General features: G+C 42.4%; 1 protein-coding gene across 4 annotated transcripts in view; it reads left to right on the top strand.

The window, feature by feature from the left end:
• The window catches only part of rnls (renalase, FAD-dependent amine oxidase), a 174,936-nt gene that overhangs the window by 135,032 nt on the left and 15,662 nt on the right, over positions 1 to 24,242 (top strand). For all 4 annotated transcript variants that reach the window (XM_063071628.1, XM_063071627.1, XM_063071630.1 and 1 more), the window contains 2 exons: positions 20,589 to 20,762; positions 21,779 to 21,954. In XM_063071628.1, the coding sequence (XP_062927698.1) occupies positions 20,589 to 20,762; positions 21,779 to 21,954 (350 nt within the window). The remainder of the gene's footprint in view (positions 1 to 20,588; positions 20,763 to 21,778; positions 21,955 to 24,242) is intronic.

The following is a 24,242-nucleotide window of genomic DNA, read 5'->3' as shown; positions in this document are numbered from 1 at the left end:
CAACTTCTTTCCCTCTGCCATCTGATTTCTGAATTGAACCCATGAACACTACCTCACCACTTCTTTATTTCCATTTTCCACTACTTACTTAACTATTTAAAATATATATACTTACTGTAATTCACATTTTTTTCTATTATTATGTATTGCATTGTACTACTGCAACAAAGCCAATAAATTGCATGACATATTTTCCATCTGGCATAGTTTGCATTTTGTTGTTTGATTGTTGGGGGTTTTCGTATTGCTATATTTACGCTCTATTCTTGGTTGGTGCGGCTGTAACGAAACCAAATTTCCCTCGGGATTAATAAAGTATATCTACCTATCTATCTATATGCCGGTAATATCAAACCTGATTCTGATCCTAATACATAACCATTGACTATTCGATCATCCATGTGTCTACCTATGAGTTTCTATTGCTCCTAATGTATCCTCCTCCACCACCCCTCCTGGCAGGGTGTTGCACACACTTACCACTCTCTCTCTGTAAAATACCACTGACATCACTCAGTGCTTTCCTCCAATCACCTTAAAATTATCCTGCCTCTTTTCACCATTTCTGCCTTGGGAAGAAAGTCTCTGGCAATCCACTTGATCTACGCCTCTTATCATCCTGTGCATTTCTAGCAAGTCACTCCTCATCCTTCTTCACTCCAAAGAGAAAAGTCCTAGGCTGCTCAGTCTTTCCTCATAATACATGCTCTCTAATCCAGGCAGCATCCTGCTAAATCTCCGCCGCACCCTCTCTAAATCCTCTACATCCTTCCTATAATGGAATGACCAGAATGGAACACAATATTCCAAATGGTGTCTAACCAGAGTTTTATAAAGTTGCAATCTTACCTCGAGGCTCTTGAACTCATTGCTGTAACTTCATCATGTTACTGCTTCATATTTATGTCCACAGTGTTTGATGCTTTACTCTTATCGTTGAATCAGGTTAAGTTCTTTGTTTTGATTCTGTTGATGAAGATTCTGATCTAGGCTATCAATCTACAGGTAGTGGTGAAACACAATTCTGGTAATAGTGGTGGTCAGCGATGTCTAATATGTGACTAGTTTCAGGCTGCTAGCTCTTTTCTGATTGCCTCCTATTTTGCAAGGAGAGAATAACGTTTCACACCATCTTCTGTTTGAAGATGGGTCACTTTGTGAAAAGGTTTAGGATCCTTGAGCTCAATCTATAAATGTCACTACAGCCATTTCCAATGGAGAGCAGCGATTTTTCTTATGCCAATGCAGTCATGGACAGAGATACTTGCAAAAAAATACATTATTGGCATTAAAGTTTTCACTGGAGGTTGGTTCATTCAGTTTCTGCTACAGACCCAACATAGAGCTGAATTCTCCAGATCTTCGCCAGTTCATCAGTATCAGTGGAACAAGCACGAAGTGCTGGTGAAATTCAGCAGGTCAGGCAGCATCTGTGAAGAGAAATTAACAGTCGACGTTTTGGGCTGAGACCCTGCGAAGGATCTCAGCCTGAAACGTCAACTGTTCATTCTCCTTCACAGATGCTGCCTGACCTGCTGAGATCCTCCAGCATTTGTGATATTTTCCTCTGGATTTCCAGCATCTGCAGAAGCTCTCGTGTTTACATCAGTATCGGTGTTATGGGGCTACTTTGGGCAATGGGTAGTGCCCACCTGGACTATATTCTGCGCTCGTTTTTTTTGGCTTACTCCAAGTACTGGTTAGCTTAGAATTCTGATTCATCAGCCGAGGGAACGTGATAAGTGTTAATCAGTATGAGCTTTACTCATTTGAACCCTTAGGACTGTGAATCCACCGAGGATCCGTAGAACCACTTGCTTCCAAACCCAATCCCACCTCTGTTGAATCACTCCTTCCTGTGGGAGAAGAAATAATCAGGGACGGAGATGGGCGAGCTCATTTCTGTGAATATCACTAGGTCAGCCCATTGATTGGATGGTCTTTTTGGACCACCCTCCTCACCCTCCCCACCTCCCCACCTCCCAATTATGCCTCAGATTTCCAGATATTTTTAGAGAGAAAGATTCTGTGGTTTAGTGGAGCTGAGTTTTTTTTTCTGTGCAATTACTGTATCATGTGCAGTCCATCTTGTGGCAATTACTGTGTCATGTGCAGTCCATTTTGCTTCATTCTATCAGATTTTTATGGATATTGTATATCTATAGGCCTGCTAGCTATATCAGCGCTCTGTAAGAGTGCTTCAGGTTACTGAGAATCCGAAGTTAGATATGACCCAGAAACAATAAGGACAGTAGGTTTTATTTACTGAAGGACCAGGGGGATAAAGCTCATTGTTCAGAAAGCTTATTGGGAAACACAAGGGAGAGTGCAGCTGCTGGAATCTGAAGGGACACACAGAATGCTGGAGGAACTCAGCGGATCTGGCTCAGAGTAAAATATAGTTGATGTTTTGCATTTGAGACTCTTCAACGGGACAGGAAAGAAAGAGGGGAGATTGCCAGTATAAAAAGGTGGGGGGAAAGGGCACAGCAAGAACTGGCATGTGATAGGTGCATCCAAATGAGAGGGAGGGCTATAGGCAGGTGAAGGAAGCAAGAAGCTGGGAGGTGACAGGTGGAAGTGACAAAGAGCGGAAGATGATGAGATCTGATTGGACAGTGGATCATGGAATAAAGGGAAGGAGGGGAACTAGAGGAAGGAATGTGATGGGCATATTGAGAGTCTGGGGGAGGGGAAGAGATAGGAAATGGTTATCAGGAAGTTAGAGAAATCAATGTTCAGGCCGTCAGGTTGAGGAGAACTAAGAAGGAATATGAGGTGCTGTTCCTTATTGGGAATAGAGAGACTTTGTAAACAATTTTTATCAATTTGATGTCAATGTTTCATCTTCTGAGTGTAGGCTCTCTATGTCCTGCAGCATAGTTTCTTACAGATATCTGCAAATTTCTCATAGTTTTGGGCTTCGCCCACACAGTGAAGGGTGTGCATATACACTGCGACTTGAAGAACTTGTAACAATGCAGTTTTTGTAATCCCATCTGGTCCTAAAAAGCATAACTGAATGCAGAGTATAGTTCATTTCTGTAGCAACAATGTGGTATAACTGGACTGGAAAATGTTAATCTTATCATCTGTAGCAGTCCCCTGTAAAATTCTTTATGTGGGTGGCAGACGTTTAAATATAGTGCTGATTTTTTGCATGTGGGTTAAGTGTCATAAGATAAAAGAGGTCAAAATGAGACTAAAAGTTTTGCAGCTTTTAGTCTCTTTTAAACATTGTTTCGTGGATTTAGCTACCTTGTCTGGGATACAGATGCTTTACCATTTAATTTAGGATTAATATTAATTAATTACAGTCGGTTGCTGCATATAAACAATATTCAAAGAATAATTGTTTCCGTTCACAATATCTTATGTTTTGGACTTATGAATGTTCTGGAAAAAAAAGCCTCATTCTAGACTCATCAGTAAACCCTTTTTTGATGTAGTACTACTGAGCAGTACGTATCATAGAGATGTAACAGATGATAAGAATAGATCGGGTGGATAGCCAAAGACTTTCTCCCAGGGTAGAAATAGCTTAAATGAGGGGACATGGTTTTAAGGTGATTGTAGGAAAGCAAAGGGGGGGGGTGTCAGATGTAAGTATTTTCAACAGAGTGGTGGGTGTATGGAACACCCTGCCAGGGTGGTAGAGGCTGACACATCAGGAACATTTAAAAAACGCTTAGATAGGCACACAGATGATCGAAAAATGGAGGGCTACGTAGGAGGGAAGCGTTAGATTGATCACAGAGTAGGCTAAAGGTCGGCACAACAGTCGGCCCACAATGTTGCTGCACTCTTCTCTGTTCTATATTGTATTACCATTCTGGATCCGGTCCTCCAGCTGTGTCGAGGCTGTTGAGCTCAGGCAGGTTGTCAGAAAAAGAACTGCAATTCGTTTCCCCCTCAGCATCCACATCCTCAGAAGTCCGACCTCTAAATTCTGGAAATCCTCTCTCCCTTTGCTTTAGATACCCCATAACGTTTAGCTTTGGGTCATCTGCTTTTTCTTGCCACCGGTTCTTGGCTCGTGATACTCCTATAAAGATACATTACATTACCAAGATGTGTATAAGTGGAAGCCGTTACCATTATCACTGTTATACAGTTGATTTCAGTATCCTTGGAAAAATGAAAGGAAAGATTAACCCAAAGTTATTCTTCCTTTTGTCACTTAGCTAAATGTACATGACTTACAGAAGGAAACAGAAACTGCAACTTTATTTTTTTAAACATCAAAGGGAAGACTTTTTGCTTCTCAATTTGAATGTAAGTTTGGCATGTCTACATCAGGCAATAATTTGCTCCTTCAGATTAGCATCCACAAGCTTAGTTGGAAAGCTACTTCTTGAAGTCCAAGTGGATAACTTGGAGGTGATATAACAGATGCACAAGGGCAGGTCCCAGGCCATTGATCACTGCCTTTGTGAGGGTTTGTGGGGAAACCAAAAGATGAAGATAATTTTCAAGCCATGTACTCCCAGCTTTTAAAGAAATAGTTTACTGAACCAGTGAGTAACTCTATAAAATTTATAGAAAATAGTTGTAAACATAACAGTAACTTATGTGATTATTAAAAAAATCATTGGTAGAGAAATCTCCTTGGCAGAAAATGTTGTCCATGCTACATAGCGGCATCTGTGTTATTGTACTTTACTTCTGTCAAAGTAAATGCAAGTATATTTGTTCATTAGTATCTGTGAACAAAAGCGAAAACACGTTATTCCAATTTGGAGCTGTGTAAGCACAAAACTATTAGAACATGTCTCATTGCAGGTGTGCTAAGGAAGTAGGTAGCATTAGACAAAGCCTCATCGTAATTTCAATCATTGGTCTTAGTTGTCTGTAATTTTATCATCTTGCTGGGAGAGTATGGGACTATGTCAAAGCAGTATTATTGGCATGCAATTCCACATTGAAGAGCACTGTCCTGAAACCATAATCTCGCAGGAAGTTGCTGAACAGTAGTATTAAAATGAGATATAAACACAAGAGATTCTGCAGATGCTGGAAATCCAGAGTAACACACACACAAAATGCTGGAGGAAATCAGCAGGTCAGGCAGCATCTATGGAGAGGAATAAAGAGTTGACATGGCTACTCTTGGTATACTTATCAGTTGATAGCCATGAACAAAACACCGTGGGGTGGGGTCAATGTTCCCTCTAATTTGAGCAAAAATCATGTACTATGCAATAATTTTGCCCAGTGACGACAACATGTGCGCACTGAATTTTATACATAGAGGTATTCATGTTAACAGCTAGCAAAACACTGTCAATAAGAACTTTGCTCTCCTCTGGGTTTGATCATTTTCACTCTCGTTCATCTGCACTCTCAGAAAACATGCATAACAGACCTGTAGCGTATATGAAGGATTTTCTCACCGGAGCATTTGCACACCATATGTGATTTGCTTGCTAAATGACGCTTTAAAATGCCAAGTTTCCAAACATCACTCCACTTTTTCCCACTTGCAAATTCTCCAGCAACTTTTGCATCATGACAATACACGCAGGTAACACTAGTTTCTATATTTTACATAAATATTTCTCATAGCTGCAAGTTCTGACCTCATGAGCTTTCAGTGTAGCAGTTTCTACTGTTTCATTAAGCCATTCCACTTTCAATGAACTAGCAGTTCTTTTGTGCTTCACGTCCTTTGCTCCTTTGGAATGCAACATCGTGAGCCAATAATTTCTTCAATAAAAACAGTATAAGTAAGCCAGTTCTAAAATCTGCAGACAAATCATTGCAAACCCCACATTGTCAACACTGTCCTCATCAGAAACCAGAAAAAGAAATGTGATTGAGTATGATCATGAAACATGCCAACGAGGTAGAGGGTGACAACCTTTTGTATGCAGTTTAAATTCCTTTATGCGCTAGTAGCAAAAGGTGTGTGCACGCGCACACATGCACACCTTAGAGGAAACATTGGGTGTGGTGCCACCATTTTCTTATCAATCATTTTGCCCACAGAAATGAAGGTCCAACTAGTGGTACAGGGTCTCAAAGTATATTCTCAATAAATTAAAATAAACAATGTGAACAGACAAAGCTCTTGCATTCCTTTTTGCCTTCTTTTTGCTTTGTTCACTTGTCTGATACAGATGTCAACTAGTTACAAGCTCTCTTCTCACTGCTATCGTTGGACAGGAGGTACAGGAGCCTTAAGTTCCACACCACCAGGTTCAGGAACAGTTATTGCCATACAACCATCAAGTTCTCATTATTATTTTTATTTACAGTTTGTCTTTTGCACATTGGTTGTCTGTCAATCTTTGTTTAAATATATTTTTTCATAAATTCTGTTGTATTTCTTTAATTTCCTGCAAATGCCTGCAACAAAATGAATGTCAAAATAGTATATGGTAACATACACCATATGTACTTTGATAATAAATCGACTTTGACTTTGACAGAACCCTGGGTTAACCACATCTGACAAATGAATGAGCTTCTTTAATATAATTAAACTTAGAAGTCTGACGTATGTACCTGTGTTCGTTCCTACAAATGATAGAACCAGTATCCTTTGCTTCTTCGCTTTTAGAGATTGTTCTTTCTTATCAGTCTTACATGTTGTTGATGTTGTTCATTGTAATACTGTGGAAGTGAGATTACTGTATCGAGTGATTCTTGTGTGTTTTCTGACTTATGGACAAAATTAACACATGGGCATTTGCTAAAACAGAACCCATTCATTACTCAGAGGCAGCTTGTACTTTGAATAGGCTAACACCTCACACAAATATATCCTATAGAGTATCATATAGTAATAAAACTAGAATTTTCTGATCTTTAGGTCTTATCTTATTCAGTCTATTCGTGCTTTATTATCCATTGCACCCGTTTGGAAGGCATTTAAAATAGTTTTGGTAATATGACTGTCAATCCGACATAGACTCTATCTATACTTCTCTCTGCCTCGGTAAAGCAATTAACATTATTAAAAACCCCAGACATCCTCTTTTCTCCTCCCTCCCATTGGACAAAAGATACAAAAGCCTGGAAGTACTTGACACCAGGCTCAAGGTCAACTCTGGTCCACTTTTACAAGGCTATTGAATGGCTCCTCGTGTGACAAGATGGAGTCTTGAACGGACCATCTACGCGTTATAGCTTTGTACCACATTGTCTGCTGGCACTGCACTTTCTGTATAATGGTAACACTTGATTCTGCTTTCTGGTGTTGTTTTATCTTGTATCATTTCAAAGCATTGATGTGACGAAATGATCTGTACGGCCCACAGGCAAAACAAAGTTTTTCATTGTACACGCAACAATAATAAATCAATTTATCAGCTTACAGTTTAAGGAATTTAAGAAACTGGAACTGAAGTAAGTGACTCAGCCCCTCAAGCTTGGTGCACCTTTCAAAAAAATAGTGGCAAAGTTTCTTTAGATCTGCTTCAGCCTTGCATCGCATATCATTGATCCCCTGGATTTTGAAAATAAATCAATCCTTAAATATGTTCATCCACTGCTGTCTCTGATGGAGAGTCCAAAGATTTACAACTTTTTGAATGAAGAAATTGTTGTTTCACTTGTTTCCTCTAGATATCTCATCCACCCTATCCTGAGGCAATTCCCCTTTGATCTACACCCTCGCAGAATCTGCTTAAAAATCCCTTCAGAATCTTGAATGTTTTGGCGAGATCATCTCTCAGTGAATAAAGACGGATTCATATCGCAATTTCCTCTCAAATCCTGCATCCTAGAATTATTCTAGTTGAGCTTTGTTGCTTTGCCTCCAAGGTAAAATATATCTTTCCTGGAGTCGGAAAACCAAAGCTGCCCAGTCAGCCGGGTGTGGTCACACCAAAGCTCAATACAACTGTAGCAAAGCAGTCCCACTATATCACCACTGCATTAACGAGCAACACCCCATTTGCTTCCCAACTGCTTGCCAAGGCAAGCATTTTGTTTCTTTCTTGGGAGCAGTTAATATCAATAACTTCACAGACATAGATGCCTTTCTGGAAGTTAAGGGCAGAGTATCGGACACACAAGGACCAAATGTACCCAGTAAAATAAAAATGAATGAAAAGGATGATATGTCTGAGAACTTTATGAAAGAGGAAGGACCTGATTTACTGTCTTCTTTCTCTTGTGCCTCTCCACCAAAGACTTCATTGATGGTCACAAGTACAAAGTTGTTCTCAGCAAAGTCTCAAATGCTGCCTGGCTCATTCTAAGCCACTGAACAGACCATGATCTCTCCCTCACTGTTGTCACTGCTCTCACGTGTTGTAACAGTTCTGGGTCAATGCCACGGATCAAGGCCTGAGAGCCTGGTGGTCCAGATTGGGGCCCAAGGGTAAATCAGAGGTCCAAGTTCGAGGCCCAGTGGCTGGAGCCCCAGGTCTATGAATCTCTGCAGCACCCCCAGGGAAGTCGGGGCCCCAGTGCCTGCAAATATGTGGCTCTACTGGTGGCTGGGAGTCAAAGGTGGCCTGTCCTGGGGTTAGAGGACTGTGTGTGTGCGTGGGTGGATGGGTGGGAGGGAGGGAGGGAGGACAGGTCTTGTTTCACTGTTGTTGCTTTGTTGTTTGGTATGTTCTGTTTTGTTATGTTCTGTGTTGTCCTGCTGAGCATTGTGAACATGCTACATTGGCACTGGAATGTGTGGTGACACATGTGCCCGCATCGCAATGGTTGTTAACCCAAATAACTCATTTCACTGTTTTTTTCAATGTACATATGATAAATAAATCTCAATCTGAATCCCCTTTACAATCTCACTTAATACTCTGTTTGGGATCTTTCTTGGCCTCAGTCGGTCTCCCACGTATGCTCCCTTGCAGCCATATATTCACAGTCCACACATTCCCCAGCTGAACTCCCAACTCTGTAGCTCGTTGTGATCCCTCAAACTATCCCCGTGCTCGGCAAGAAACGGAGAAAAGGAACCTTTCTTCCCCCCGCCCGACCTTATTTTCCCTCACTGCCTCCCTATAAATGTTAAATCCAATGCAATTTAAGTTGGACTCACAACAAACAAAATTTAACTTAGATTAAATTTCCTGTGACTCCATTTCTATGTATATATGATATCTGCTGGTCCTTCCAGAATAAACAGTTTTGTACTTGAAAAACAGAAATACTCCAAAAGAGCAAAAATTGCATTTTGTTAAAAATCTAAATATAATGTTGAGTGGGAGGGCACATGTCCCCAGTCTGCAGTTGAAGATTCATTTCATATCCTGAGCTCACTGGCAATTCTAAATCCATTGCTGCTGCCATCTGGACTTGTGTAGTTTTTTCCTTTTCACCTGCAGCAGCTGCAGTAGTGACAAGGCCATGTCCCACTGCACCTTGAAGGTAACTCCTTGTCTTACAAGCTCCACAATCAAGGCCGTTTTTGAACTGTCAACTTTTGGGTGTTGTGCCACTCGTTGGCCAGCTTGTGCTTGTATTAACTTCTTGCCAGAAATAAATAAAACTGAGTAAATTAATGCTTTACCAAAGGAAACAAAACTAGAATATTCCCTTTATCTCAGGCCAGACATATTCTAGTGCACTGAGTACAGAGGATCTTAATACACACAGATCTTAACTTTATTCATTTTTTAATGCGTGAAACCATGTCAGCAATCCTTATTTTCCATCTCTCGCACTCTGTTTTATTTTCCATTGCAAACAATGTTATTTATTCATTGCGACAAGTTTGCCAGAGACTTTCTGGTTTATCAAGATCCACAAACTCTGCTGTAAAGGGGTTCTGAATGAAACCACATGTCCATAGGCTCTTTCCCAAAGAGAAATTCTAACTTTGACATCAAGGAAGGGGCATTACAATGATGGCATGTAGTGGCATAGTCCAAGAGGCTTTTAGATTGGCACATGAATACGCAAGCAATCGAGAGATATAGATCATGTGTAGGGAGGAGGGGTAAGTTTAATTTAGCATCGTGCTAGTACAGATATTGTGGGATGAAGAGCCTATTCCTGTTCTGTACTGCTCTATGTTCTCTCTGATGCTTCAAACTATGGCCTGTAGGGTGGGTAACAGCAGGAATGAGAGAGAAACATAATTCTGCTCTTCAGAAGAGGAGTTATAATGAAAATGCTTCTATCATATTGTGGTTATTAAACTGAGTGCCAGTTGGTGTTATCCAGGAGAACCCACAGGTAGCAACTTAGCAGAATGCAGATCCTGTTTTAAAGACACAGATTCTGCTGTAAGCACAAGAGATTCTGCAGATGCCAGAAATCCAGAGTTGGAGGAACTCAGCAGGTCAAGCAGCATCTGTGGAGAGAAATGAACAGCTGATGTTTCGGGCCAACACCCTTCGTCAGATTCTGGTGTTGGCTATTTCCATTTTCTTTTGCCTCTGGTTCTAATAAAGGGACGTGTGTGGAGAAATGTGTGCCCCCAACGCCGGATTTATACTTATGTATTCTGGACAATTCTGCTTTGATGGAGACAGACGTGAGAAGGCACAGAGGAACATCTGGAGAAATTTTTGAAATGCTCGGTTCACTGCTGCTGCTACTGTGCGATCGAGAATCTCTGGAGGGAAGGCCCCCAAATCCCCGACTTTGCCTGCTGCTGGCGACCGAGGCTGAGGTCGAAGCATTTGGCAGAGATGGTGCTCGGTACTCAGTGTCGGAGGGCTGATCGGAGCTGAAGTTTTCGGACAACTCAGAGTCGGACCGTGGTCAGGCATGGCAGGGAGAGTCTTCTTCCTTCTCCCGTCTGCGTGAGATGTGGGACTTTCGAGAGACTGTGAACTTTTTTACTGTGCCATGGCCTGTTCTTCATCAAGTTATGGTATTGTTGCACTGTTCTAACTATATGTTATAATTAACAGGAATTCTGCAGATGCTGGAAATTCAAGCAACACACATCAAAGTTGCTGGTGAACACAGCAGGCCAGGCAGCATCTCTAGGAAGAGGTACAGTCGACGTTTCAGGCCGAGACCCTTCGTCAGGACTAACTGACAAAGGGTCTCGGCCTGAAACGTCGACTGTACCTCTTCCTAGAGATTCTGCCTGGCCTGCTGCGTTCACCAGCAACTTTGATGTGTGTTGTTATAATTATGTGGTTTTTGTTAGTTTCTCAGTCTTGGTCTGTCCTGTGTTTCTGTGATATCACACCGGAGGAATATTGTATCATTTCTTAATGCATGCATTACTAAATGACAATAAAAGAGAACTGTGTGTCCTCATAATCTAATCTAATCTAATCTTCACCAAAAAAAGGGACAACTTTCTTTCATTAATACCAGCTATGGTCTTTTCATGATGTCACAATGCTTTGTACAATCAAATAAGCATTTCTGGAGTGGATTCAATGACCAGATACACAATGTGTGTGTTTTTCAGATAGAGCATACGACATTGTGAGAAAAACCAGCCTTTCCTATTTTGGTAGCAATTTTAGCTGAGCACTGCTGTTCCACTCCTGCCTGCCTGCGATCTCTACATTGACCTGAGAGGACTGACAGCACTGTAGTTTAACGTCCCATCGCAGGAATACTTCATCAACCCTGGAGCACAAAGGGCCGCCTTTGACTCTGTGTTGCATGTTCTGAATTGAGACTCAAACTTTCCTGATGCGGCACAGTTGCGTGGCAGTTAGCGTAATGCTCTGGAGTGTCAGTGACTGGGGTTCAGTTGATCCTGCTGTCTGTAAGGGCTTTGTACGGCCTCTCCATGATCGCGTGGGTTTCTTCCGGTTTCCTCTCATATTCCAAAGTCATACTGGTTGATGGGTTAATTGGTCACATGGGTGGAATTGGGCAGTTCAGTCTTGTTGGGCAGAAGGGCCTATTACTGTGCTGTACCTTCACATAATTATAATAATAAAGGTGGACAAAAGTAACTTTGAACAGGAGAAGGGACATTTGTGGTCACCAAAGTCACACTACAGATCCTTCAAACCAACAAACCACACTAACTATCAAGCCCTCACTTACACTAATCCCATTTTATTCTCCTATATTTCCATTTACCACACGCCTACACACTAGGGACAGTTTTTTGCTGTACCAACTTGTTCATCTTTGAATATGGGGAGTTGTGGGGAGGTGGGGAGGTGGTGGGGGGGGGTGACATGACCAACTGGAGAAATCTGATACCAGGAAGAATGTGCAGATTCCGCAGGAGGTTAGGACTGAACCCAGATCACTAGAGCAGTATGGCACTGCCACTGTTGGCTGCATCATTACGCCGCCCCCAAAGTTCTCCTCGATGGCCTGGCAAATATTTATCCTTCAACTAAATAAGAAGTTCACATTATTGGTTCGTTAGCTCTTCAGTATTTGTGGGGCCTTGCTGTGTATACATTGGCTGGGGTATTCCCTGCTTTGCAAAACAGAGTGAACATTAAAAGTGGCTGTAAGGTGCATTGAAATGGCCTGTTATGACAGGTCCCATTCAAATGTGAAGTCCTGCTTTCCCTTTCCCACAAACATAACATTGCAAATGCATGCACAGTATATAAATACTGTACAGTCTTGCATGGTTTTCAACTCATCAATCCGAACATCTGGTTTATTATTGAATTGAAAGTTGTAATATTCAAGCCAAACTGTGAAGCAATGTCTGACCTCCTGCGTCAGTCAGCCAAGTTCTACAACATAAGCAACTATATGTAGCTTGGCAACAATGAATGGTAAAATTCACCATGTTATTCAGTACATAGAGTCCTAGGACACTACAGCACAGAAACAGGCCTTTCAGCCCATCTAGTTTGTGCCAAACTATTATTCTGCCTTGGCCCATTGACCATAGACCTCCATATCCCTCCCATTTATGTACCTATCCAAATTTCTCTTACATTTTGAAATCAACCCCACATCCACCACATCCACTGTCAGCACATTCCACCCTTTCTCCACCCTCTAAGTGATGAGGTTCCTCCTCATGGTCCCATTAAACATTTCACCTTTCACCCTTCACCCTTAACCCATTGTCTCTAGTTTCATGACATCACCACTTACCCTAAGTGAGCTTCATGAACAATAAAAGAAAGCCATGTGGTTGTGCAATTTCTCTGATATCAGTCCTGCTTAAAAGAAAGAAATTTCAGTAAGTTTAACTTAGAAGAGACTTACCTTTATCTTTGACCAAAAGAATTGTTAATCCCTCTGTTTTCGCTAACAGTGAAGGAATTCTGCTCCTCTCCCTGATGGGCTATCCATCCGACTCTACTGCCTCACTGGGTTCTGCTTCCATTCTTGTCACTGATAGAATGTTGACCAAACATCACTTCCACAACCACATCTCTTTCCTCGCCATGGCACCCTGTTGTCATCCAATCAGAAATATTCCTTGTCCTATCCATTTCTACCCCATTGTCTCCACAATTCAAAACTAACCTGTCCTCTCTCTTTCTCAGATTTTCATCTGTGACTCTACTTCTCCTTTCTACAGATTCTCAGTGTTTCCAGCAAATTCTGTTTTAAAAGAGGTATTAATCTTTTCTTTTTCAAATTGAATAACACCCTGTAAGAGTAGATAATAATTATCTGATCAACATGTACAGTATATGACTGTCATTTATGGGTTGTTTTAAAGGTTACTAATCTAACTTTATAGATGATTGTCATATTTGGTTTTGTACTAAAATATTATTGTACCTAATCTCACTGGAGACAGTAAAAAGTAATAAATGGCCAACTATCACTGGCTGCAGTAGGGCACTTTTGCTATTTACTGTACATTTTTGGCAGTTGAAACCTAAGCAAAGCAGCCAATCGTTTAGATTTGGCAGGTAAAACTGACTAGGTATCTAACAGGTCCCAGATTGCGTCAGCCACATGCAAAGCAGTTATATAACCGCTATTGGAATACTGCTAACCCGTTTGTCTTTAGTTCTTCCTAAGTTTAATAAATATGCGTAAAAATATGTAAGTATCTTAAACCTATACATGTTATACCATGAGAATTACCATAAAGACCATAAAATATAGGAGAAAAATTAGGCCTTTCAATCTGCTCCACCATTTCATCATGGCTGATCCATTTCCCTCTCAACCCCATTCTCCTGCCTTCTCACTGTAATTTTCATGCCCTGACTAGTCAAGAACCTATCAATCTGCACCTAAACGCACCCAATGACTCTGCCTCCATAGCTGCCTGTGGTACAACCCTCTGGCTAAAGAACTTCCTCCTCATCTCCATTCTAAATGGACGTCCCTCTATTCTGAGACTAAACCCTCCGGTCCTAGAAACATCCTCTCCACATCCACTCTATTGAGGCTTTCAACATTCGATAGTTCTTAGTGAGGTTCCCCCCATCAACCCCATTCTTCTAAATTCCAGTGAGTACAGGCCCAGAGCCATCAAATACTCCTCATATGATAACCCTTTCATTCCCGAAACCATTCTTGTGAACCTCCTCTGAACCCTCTCCAATGTTAGTACATCACTTCTTAGCCCAAAACTTCTCACAATATTCCAAGTGAGGCCTCATCAGAGCCTTATAAAGCCTCAGCATTACATCCTTGCCTTTATATTCTAGTTCTCTCGAAATGAATGCTAGCATTGAATTTGCCTTCCTCACCATTAACTCAACCTGCAAGCTAACCTTTAGTGAATCCCATGAGGACTCCCAAGTCCCTTTGCACCTTGGATTTTTGAATTTTCTACCTGTTGAGAAAATAGTCTATGCTTTTGTTCCTTCTTCCAAAAGTGCATGACCATACACTTCCTCAACATTACCTTCCCCTCCACCTATCTTCATATTGTCCGCAAACTAGGCCACAAAGCCATCAGTTCCATCATCCAAATCATTAACGCAAAAAGAAGATGTCCCAACACCAACCCCTGCAGAACAACACTAGTCACCAGCTGCCAACTAGAAAAAATTCCTTTTATTCCCACACTTTGCGTACTGTCAATCAGCCAATCCTCCATCCAAGCTAGTATCTTTCCTGTAATACCAGGGGCTCTTATCTTGTTAAGCAGCCTCATGTGTGGCACATTGCCAAAGACCTTCTGAAATTCCAAGTACGCAACATCCACCAATTCTCCTTTGTCAATCCGGCTTGTTATTTCCACAAAGAATTCCAACAGATTTGTCAGGCAAGATTTTCCCTTAAGGAAACCATGCTGACTTTGGCCTATTTTATCACGTGCCTCCAAGAACTTTTTGACCTCATCCTTAACCATCGACTCCAACATCTTCACAACCACTGTGGTCAGACTAATTGGCCTAAAATTTCCATTCTTCTGCCTCCCTCCCTTCTTGAAGAGTGGAGTGACATTTGCAATTTTCCAGTCCAATTTTACTTTTAACTTGCAATTTTACTTGAAACCACTGTGTAGTTTTTGGAGCAACATACAGTATGTTGTGCATTTCAACCAATTTTAGGAGTTGGATGTACAACATATTGCCTGTACAGTTGCTTTTTTTTGTATAGAAGCTAATCTGTTACACAAGCAAATCCCATGTTACTGCAGTTCAGGTAATGGAAATCCACTCTTACAGAATTCACAAGTCAGAATAATAGTTCACTCTTACAGAATTTCTGTGATAAGAAATAAAAAATATATACTAAATATATTTATTTTCAACTTGAATGTCTTGATAAATGTGCACGTAGCATAGTTTTATGTAATAGAAAATTGGGATATGGACCAATTTCTTGGCTGTCATCCCCCTTGTAAATGCAAGTGTACCACAGACAAAGCATGTGTTCGGAGTCCAAGCTTTCATATCCCGTCAAGTAGGTGCCCAGACGCCAATGCAGATGTATTTTAACTTGCACTCACAGCATGTGCATGTATCTAAAAAAGTGCTCACAATACAGTGTGTGTGTATTTAACACGTGTACAGAGTCTGGTGCACACACGAATGCACAATTGTCTTCGGAATTTCTGTGCTTGCAAACTTAAATGTGTGTTCACAGTTCTGTACACCTACGTATTTACCAAAACTCATGTTCAAATTTCTGTGCATCAGTGTATTTAAACATATTTAGAGTTCTGAGCACATTGCCAAAGTTGTGCTCAGCATTCTCTGCATCTGTAACTGAACTTACGTTCAGAGTTCTCCCTCTTCTTCCTCCTGTCCCTCCCCCTGACCCTCCCCATCTCACTCCCTCTCCCTCCCCCTCCCCTCCTCATCTCACCCCCTCTCCCTTCCCTCCTGCTCCGCCTCCCCTCTCTCCCTCTCCCCTCCTCCTCTCTACCCCCACCTCTACTCCCCTCCCTCTCCCTCCCCTCCTCCTCCCCATCTCTCTCTCCCTCTCCCTCCCTCCCTTCCCTCCCCTCCTCCCCCTCACCCTTCCTCTCCCTCTCCTACCCCTCCTCCCCCTGCCTTTCTGTCTCCCCTTCCTCTCCCGTCCTTCACCTCACCCTCACCCCTCCCTCTCCTCTCCTCATCTCACCCTCTCCCTCCCCCTCCCCTCTCTCGCTCTCCCTCCTTCTCCCTCTCCCCCTCCTCCCTACCCCCTCTCTCTACCCCTCCCTCTCCCTCCCCATCTCTCTCTCCCCTCTCCCTCCCCCTCCCCTCCTCATCTCACTCCCTCTCCCTCCCCTCCTGCTCCCCCTCTCTATTCTCCTCCCTCTCCCTCCCCTCCTCCTCCCTATCTCTCTCTCCCTCTCCCCCTTCCTCTCCCGTCCTCCATCTCACCCTCACCCCTCCCTCTCTCTCCTCCTCTCCCTCCCTCCTTCTTCCTCTCCCCCTCCTCTCCCTCCCCATCTCTCTCTCCCTCTCTCCCTTCCCTCCTCTCTCCCTCTCCCCTTCTCCTCCCCCTCTCTCCCCTCCTCTCCCTCCCCCTCCCCGTCTCTTCCACCCCTTCCCTCCCCCTACTCCTCCCCGGCCCTTCTGTCTCCCCTCCATCTCTCCCTCTCCCCTCCCTCCCCTCGCCCTCACCCCCTCTCCCCTCCCTTTCTCTCTCCCTCTCCCTCCCCCGGCCTTTCTGTCTCCCCTCCATCTCTCCCTCTCCCCCCTTCCTCGCCCCTCCTTCCCCTCGTCCTCACCCCCCTCCCCTCCCTTTCTCTCTCCCTCTCCCTCCCCTGCCTCTCTGTCTCCCCTCCCTCTCTCCCTCCCTCTCCCCCTTCCTCTCCCAGTACGTAGTTGCACAGACACAACGCATCTAAACATTCACCATCATAGTGCAGCGGTTAGCCTAACGCTATCACAGCGCCAGTGACCCGGGTTTAACTCCGCCACTGTCTGTCAGGAGTTCTCCCTGTGTCTCCGGGTAATCTGGTTTCCTCCCACATTCCATAGATGTACAGGTTAGGAGATTAATTGACCACATGCATGCAGTTGAGTGGCATTGACAGGCTTGTTGGAAGGGCCTGTTAGAGCTCTGTATTAATAAATTTTTTAAAAAGCATGTTCAAAGCTCTCTATACAGTATGTGTATTTAAACATATTATCAACATCCTCTGCACATTTGTATCTAAACCTGTGTTCAGAGGTCTTCACTACCTTCATTAATCTTTGGTCGAGCTCCTGCATATGCACGCAGCTATTAACATACAAAGGGTTGTGTTCCCAGCCAAGTCACTAATTTCACACTCTGCCTGGGATCAGGTACAAGCTGTGATATTTATCCTCAGTGAGTGCACAGGCTCTCATATTGTACCTCTTGTACACTTACCTGTGTCTTCAGTTAAATCTCTGAACTGAACACCATCTGTCACAGCTGGGATTTCAGTCAACCCTTGTGCCCTGTCTGTTCACTTTTTAAAAATCTATGTGAACTAACCAAAGCATCAAGTCAAAGTCAATTTATTATCAAACGTGTATGTCACCCTGTACTACCCTGAGGTTCATTTCCCTGCAGGAATTGACAGGGAAATAAAGAAATACAATAGACACTTTATTAATGCATTCATTTCTTGTTAAAAAGGGAATAGTATAGACATAAAGGAACATCTCACTTCAGCCATTCACAAGTGTGGGTGTTCGTATGTCTGAGGTATGTGTGTCAGGGAGTATCAGTGTATTCAGTGTACAGGCCATGTTTACCTAAGTATGCTCGGTGCTCTTTCTTTGCAGCCAAATATTTGTTCAGAGTTCCTTACCCGTGTAGTAAAGTGCCGAGAGTTCTTTGTTTATGAGCCTAAACATTTCTCTGTATGTATGTATACCTGCAGTTCTTACAAGGGACAGTGCTGTCTTTCTCGTCAAATATTTCATACCTCTGTATTAGAATTGGGTGTAAATTTTTATGTAGCAATGTATAATATGCGGTACTGTTACATTTGCCTGTAACATTACCAAAGCGTTAAAATTACGCAGCTACTTGTCAGTTCCACAGAGCCAGGTGTCTGAGGGAGGCTGGGGATGGGGAAACTTTGAAGGAGAGGAGATTCAAGGCCAGGCTGAGGTTGGTTAAGGGATGGATGGGTAGGGAAGGGGTGGTTCCTCACAGGAAGAAGCCAACGTGCGAGAGCATCCCACGTACCAAGGCCTTAATTACATCTATTTGGCTCCAATGGGCAAGGATTACGGTTGGTATAGCCAGCCATGAACTCCTGAAATGTGCACACTGTTGCCTGGCCCTTTGTGGCAAGAGATTACCAGGCAGATGGAAGAAAGGAAAAATCAGGGATGTTTCAAAAATGTTAATGCCCAAAACATCGAGTGTTTATTGATCTCCATGGATGCTGCTGAGTTCCTCCAGCATTTTGTGTGTGTTATCGAAGCATCTCTAAGAACGTGTAACATACCCACTGATTAGTGAGTGTATCTGCCAGATAGCCCGCTCTAAATGCAGAAGGGGCATTGTGGATCTTCATATAATTCCATACTTCCTTATGACATAGGAAGGGGTCACTTCGGCCCATCGAGTCTTTGCCAGCTCACAGAGCATTTCTATTACCTCACTTGTTTTGCCTGTAGCCTATTCTCCTGTCCATGGTAATGTTGTTGTGCGAATGAAATCACCCAAGAAAATTACTGGTAGATATAAAGCAGCTTCTTTATTTGACAAAACAAGGAGCAGTAGGTATCATATCAAGATGTTTTCAGTCAGGAAGTCTGCTGGCCCAGTGTGGGGCTCTATATTTTATGTGCCAAAGATCAAAGGACAACTCCGTATTTACAATGTATGGACAATGCTTTCATTGAAAACATGTACAACCTTCACACCTCCTGATTCACATCCACACCACAGACATTGAAATGAATTTTAATCAGCATTGTCTGGTCTGGGATTCAGTGCTTTTTGGACCCCGTTGTGCAGAGCTGTACTCCAAATTAAGTGCACAATACATTTTCAGATGTGAAGACTGATAGCCAAAGTCAATTGCTAAGTGTAATGTCCTAAGCTCAAAAATCACTCGTGTCCACGGTACATTGCGGTTAGCACGACGCTATTACAGCTTGACGTGTTCTGGAGTTTGGAGATCAATTCCAGTGCTGAATGTAAGGAGTTCGTACGTTCTCCCGTGAACCACGTGCATTTCTCCCAGGTGCTGCTGTTTCCTCTCACGGTCCAAAGACATATCAGTTCGTCGGCTAGTTAGTCTTTGTAAATTAGCCTGTGACTAGGCAAGTGTTAAATGGATGCGCTACTGGGCAGTATGGCCTGTTTGGCTGGAACAGCTTGTTCCATGCTGTATCTCTAAATAAAAATAAATAAATGAATCTCTCCCAGATTCCACCACTCAGCTACGCATGTAGTGGCCAATTAAACTATTGGCAGGCCTTTGGTATGTGGGAGGACATGGGTGCACCCTGGGGAAACTCATCGGGTCATGGAGACTCCAACCAGATTGCAGCAGGGGATCAGGCCCACAGGGGCCATCGGGCAGCAGCTTTACCAGCCGCGTCACTGTGCCGCACATCGCCCGGAGATCCTCAAGTCCCTGCAGACCGAATCCCAGTGTGAACTGTGGAAGGAGTGCATTGTCTTCAAGTTACCCACGACTTGTGGCAGAGTCTGAGGGTCCCACGACAGCCTCTTCAACCACCACAGTGCAGACAGAACTGGAGTGAAAACAGGTCATCCTCAGTCCTGAGCAACTGCCAAAGAAATAGGTGCAATGTCAGATCGTGGGGGCCAAGCCCCATTCCACTGAAGTGAGGTCTATTTGTCACTTAGTTCTCAATAGACCTGCATCAATATTCCTTCATGCCATAAATTGCACAGCTTTAGAATTACCAACTGCAACCTCGCCCTTTCTTCTCCACTTTCTTCTGTCCATTGAAGCACTTTCTGTTATGAGCTCACCGCTTATTAGAAGCATGTTTATAGCTGCAATAAAATTTTAATATCATGCGCTCTCACGGTCAGTCTTGTGGTGCAGAAATACATTTGCTGCTAACCTATTTCAAATACATTAAGGGCCTGATGGATTAAAAAGCTCGTTCACTGCTGGCTGTGAATCGCCAGTGTGGATTTTGCAGAATGGAGCCTGTCTCCCGAGAACTAAATTGAGAGTACTTAAACTAATTTCATTTCTGACCCTTAACACCCTTCAGAGACACAGGTCCCTCGCCCCATCTGTCTGAGCTGAATTTCAGCCCAAGTCCCATTAATAAATCCTTGATAATGCATTGTTGTAAAGTATTCAAAATTTAGTCAAGTAAAATTTATTGCATATAAGTAACTGATTTTAAGTCACAACCATTTTGATTTTTCCACTGTTATTCTTTCCTTAGTTATAAATGAATCACAAAGGCAAAAACTGGAAGCTGTGAGATATTCCACTCGATTTGCTCTGGCCCTTTTCTATGAAGCAGGCACTCAGATTGATGTCCCCTGGGCAGCAAAGTATATCATCAATAATCCCTGCATACGTTTTGTTTCCATCGATAATAAGAAACGCTGTTCAGGTCAGTCCTACTGTTCTTTTTCTTCACATCAACTAGGCAGGCACTTTGCCGGTATTCCATTGAAAATTTATGTCGGTGTTCTCCAAGCTCTGATCCTGTGGTAGTAATATGTCCTTTCCTTTGGATGAGTTGTGAGTTCTAGATCGGGCTGCAAAGTCTGTGAAAGAGTTCCAGTGACACAAGCACAGAGAACGCAGAAGAGTCCACCTGGTGTCCTGACCAATAAAGATCCCTCAAACAACAACTGATGTGGAGTTTCAATCCAATACGTTGACAATTTCTTTCATCCACAGATGCTGCCCAACTCACAGAGTTCTTCCAGTAGGCTGTTTGTTGCACCTTCAGATTATCTGCTCATTTTCACACTGTCATAGTGGAACTTTGCTGAGTATAATTGGGCCACATTGTAACCACCTTATGCCAAATTTATTTCATTGGTAGTAAATTGTCTTGCTTCATCCTGAGCTCATGAAAGGTGTTACATCGGAAGTCTTTCTTTCATATCTCAAGCTTAAGGAATTGAACAGATAGTGTGAATGCCTTTATTTTTGCCTTTTTTTCACCATCGCTTCTTTCCTGAAGACATTGGAATAGATTTTCAATTTAACACCCAGGCAGATTACTGGTATTAGATATAAAATGGTTGTTACAGAAGAGGTTCATCTTCCATTATCATTGTAAATCACACCAAACACTGTACACACCTTAGCTACTCAGACAAGTTCAGGTGACCGATAAGGGGCCATTCTTGTCCATAGATCCTGGCTGTGCGCTACCATGACTCAGCCGACAATTTAGGATGCTGCCATCCTTCAGATGTTCTGATCCATTGTACACCTTAGATCCTTTAGCTGTCAACAAGAAATGGCACAAAGGCATTTGAGATAATTTGAATGTGGATTGATTGGTGACGCCCTTCCCTTTGTGAATGCTTGACTGTTGAAAGAAATCAGCCAGTTTGAATCAGTACTATCTCTAAGTAATTCCTCTACCAATTTTTTTGATGGCATGTGTAGAGGCACCTGAAGTCGGACCTTCGGTGGTTGTTCACACCACTGTTCAATTTGGAGCTGAAAGTGTGCATAAAAGTAAAGAAGACGTGGAGCCTCTGATCCTTGATCAGCTGCAGCAGATCCTGCCAGGACTGCCCAAGTCTATCAGTACCAAATGTCACAAGTGGAGGTATTCACAGGTAACTCATCTTGTCTAAGTCAAGCTTTCAGAAACAAAGCCTATGCTCTTTTTGTTTTGCATGATTACTCTTCAAACCAAAGAGAACAGTACTTTCCAATGAGGAAGGTATCCGTGCTTTTGGGTTCTTTTTTTTAGATTAGATTAGATTATGAGGTCACTCAGTCCTCGTTTATTGTCATTTAGAAATGCATGCATTAAAAAATGATACAATGTTCCTCCAGAAAGATATCACAGAAACACAGGACAAACCAAGACTAAAACTGACAAAACCACATAATTATAACATATAGTTACAACAGTGCAAAGCAATACCGTAATTTAATAAAGAGCAGACCATGGGCACAGTAAAAAAAGTCTCAAGTCCCGATAGCCCCATCATCTCATGCAGATGGTAGAAGGGAGAAACTCTCCTTGCCATGAACCCCCAAGCGCCACAAACTTGCCGATGCATTGGAAGCACCCGACTGCAGCCAACTCTGAGTCTTTGCAGCACATTTAGAGAATGCACAAGGAAAAAAAAAATATGTTATACAACATGTCTGGAATGCTGCCTATATCTCTAGGTTTGCATCCAGTTCCTTTATTTCTATTTGAATTTATTTAGTTGTCCGATGAAATATTAAATTGACAGACTGAATTTTGGGATTGAAATTAATTTGTCCTATTCTGTAGGTGCACAATCACATTGGTATCTGATGATCAAATAATCCTACATTTGGAAATCTAAATTTTATGCAATGTTGATTAATAAATGAACAGTCAGCTGTATTCTGTGTTTTGGTAGCAATGCATTAATAGTCATTCTTTCCGAGATTGGTGAACAAAGTGAGGTGGCCATGCAGGTACAATGAGGATATTTAAAAAACATTTGGACAGGTACATAGACATGGATAGGTTCAGAAGGATATGGGCCAAATGCAGGTAAATGGGACTAGCTCAGTTAGACAACTTGGTCATAAATGCAAGATGCTGGAAATTCAGAGCAACACACACAAAATGCTAGAGGAGCTCAGCAGGTTGGGCAGCATCTATGAAAATGAATAATCAGTTGATACGTTGGGTTAGCCTATTTCTGTGTGCTATAGCTCTATGACTCTATGACTATCATGAGAAGTGGAAGGGATTTTCCAAAAATCCTGCCATTTACTTGCAAACATATGTTAATAAAATATTGGGAGAAAACTTGGAAGTTTTCTTCAATCCTCCAAATAGATTTCTCTTCTACTACCCTCCATTTGATAACTCTTTGCTGTTGAATCATCATGCAGATAATGCTATAAAATGTTCAAAACATCCAGCAGGTCAGAAAGCAATCTGTGAAAGGCAAAACTGCCTTTTATTAGAGTGAAGAAAAGTTAGAATCCAACAAATCTTAAACTGGAGAGAACTGGGATGGTGGTATGAGCAAAGGGAATACCTGTGATAGGGTGGAGATTAGGAAAGTCTGAGTGCACAGAAGGTAGTGCTGAGAAGCTGCTTGAGAGACGGTAGTGAAGGATTAAAGTCATAGAGCCATACAGCACACAATTAGGATCTTCGGCCCAACTCCACCACGCCAACAAAGGTGGCTTCCTGGGTTGAATTTGGCCCCTATTGCTCTAAACCAGGGCTTGCCAACCTTTTTTATGCTATGGGCCAATACCATTAAGCAAGGGGTCCATGGAAACCCTTGCTCTAAATCTTTCCTGTCCACAAACCTTTCCAAATGTCCTTGCTAATCCGTCTCCAAGAGGGATAAACAGAAGAGACAAATAAAAACAGAGGCGCGAGAGAAAAGGAAAAAAAGAACAGAATCCTTTCTTGGAACTGTACAATACAACTGGAGAAGCAGAGCTCTTTAGATTCTGAAAATGTGAATTATTTACAGAGAAAGCTGGATTTACTCAGCAGGGCGGCGAGAGGAATTGAGTTACTATATATTATCACAATTAGCTGGGGAAAGCTCATTATCTGAAAGTATTCAATTGAAAATTGGGTCCTGAGGGCTGTAACATGCCCAGTGTGAAGATGAGATACTTTTACCTAAGATTACTTTGGACAGAGAGGTCAGGGTGAGATTGGCACCTATCAGAGAATAATTTACAGAACCGTGGACAGAGACAGGGGAATAGGGGAGATGGGTGTTCTATATGAAATCAAAATAAACCATGAATTAGACTCCTTCTGTGATTCTAGACTATTGGAAGTGGCCTTTCATACAGGTATCTTGCCCGTTGGATTTTGAAAATGATTTGCAATGCGAGATGGGTTGTGGCTTAGAATAACTTAGCAGCACAGGGGATCAAT

Source organism: Mobula hypostoma, chromosome 19, assembly GCF_963921235.1.
Source record: "Mobula hypostoma chromosome 19, sMobHyp1.1, whole genome shotgun sequence".
Classification (NCBI taxonomy): Eukaryota; Metazoa; Chordata; class Chondrichthyes; order Myliobatiformes; family Myliobatidae; genus Mobula; species Mobula hypostoma.
Note: the sequence above shows the minus strand (reverse complement) of the source record. Positions and strands in the feature narration are given on the sequence as shown.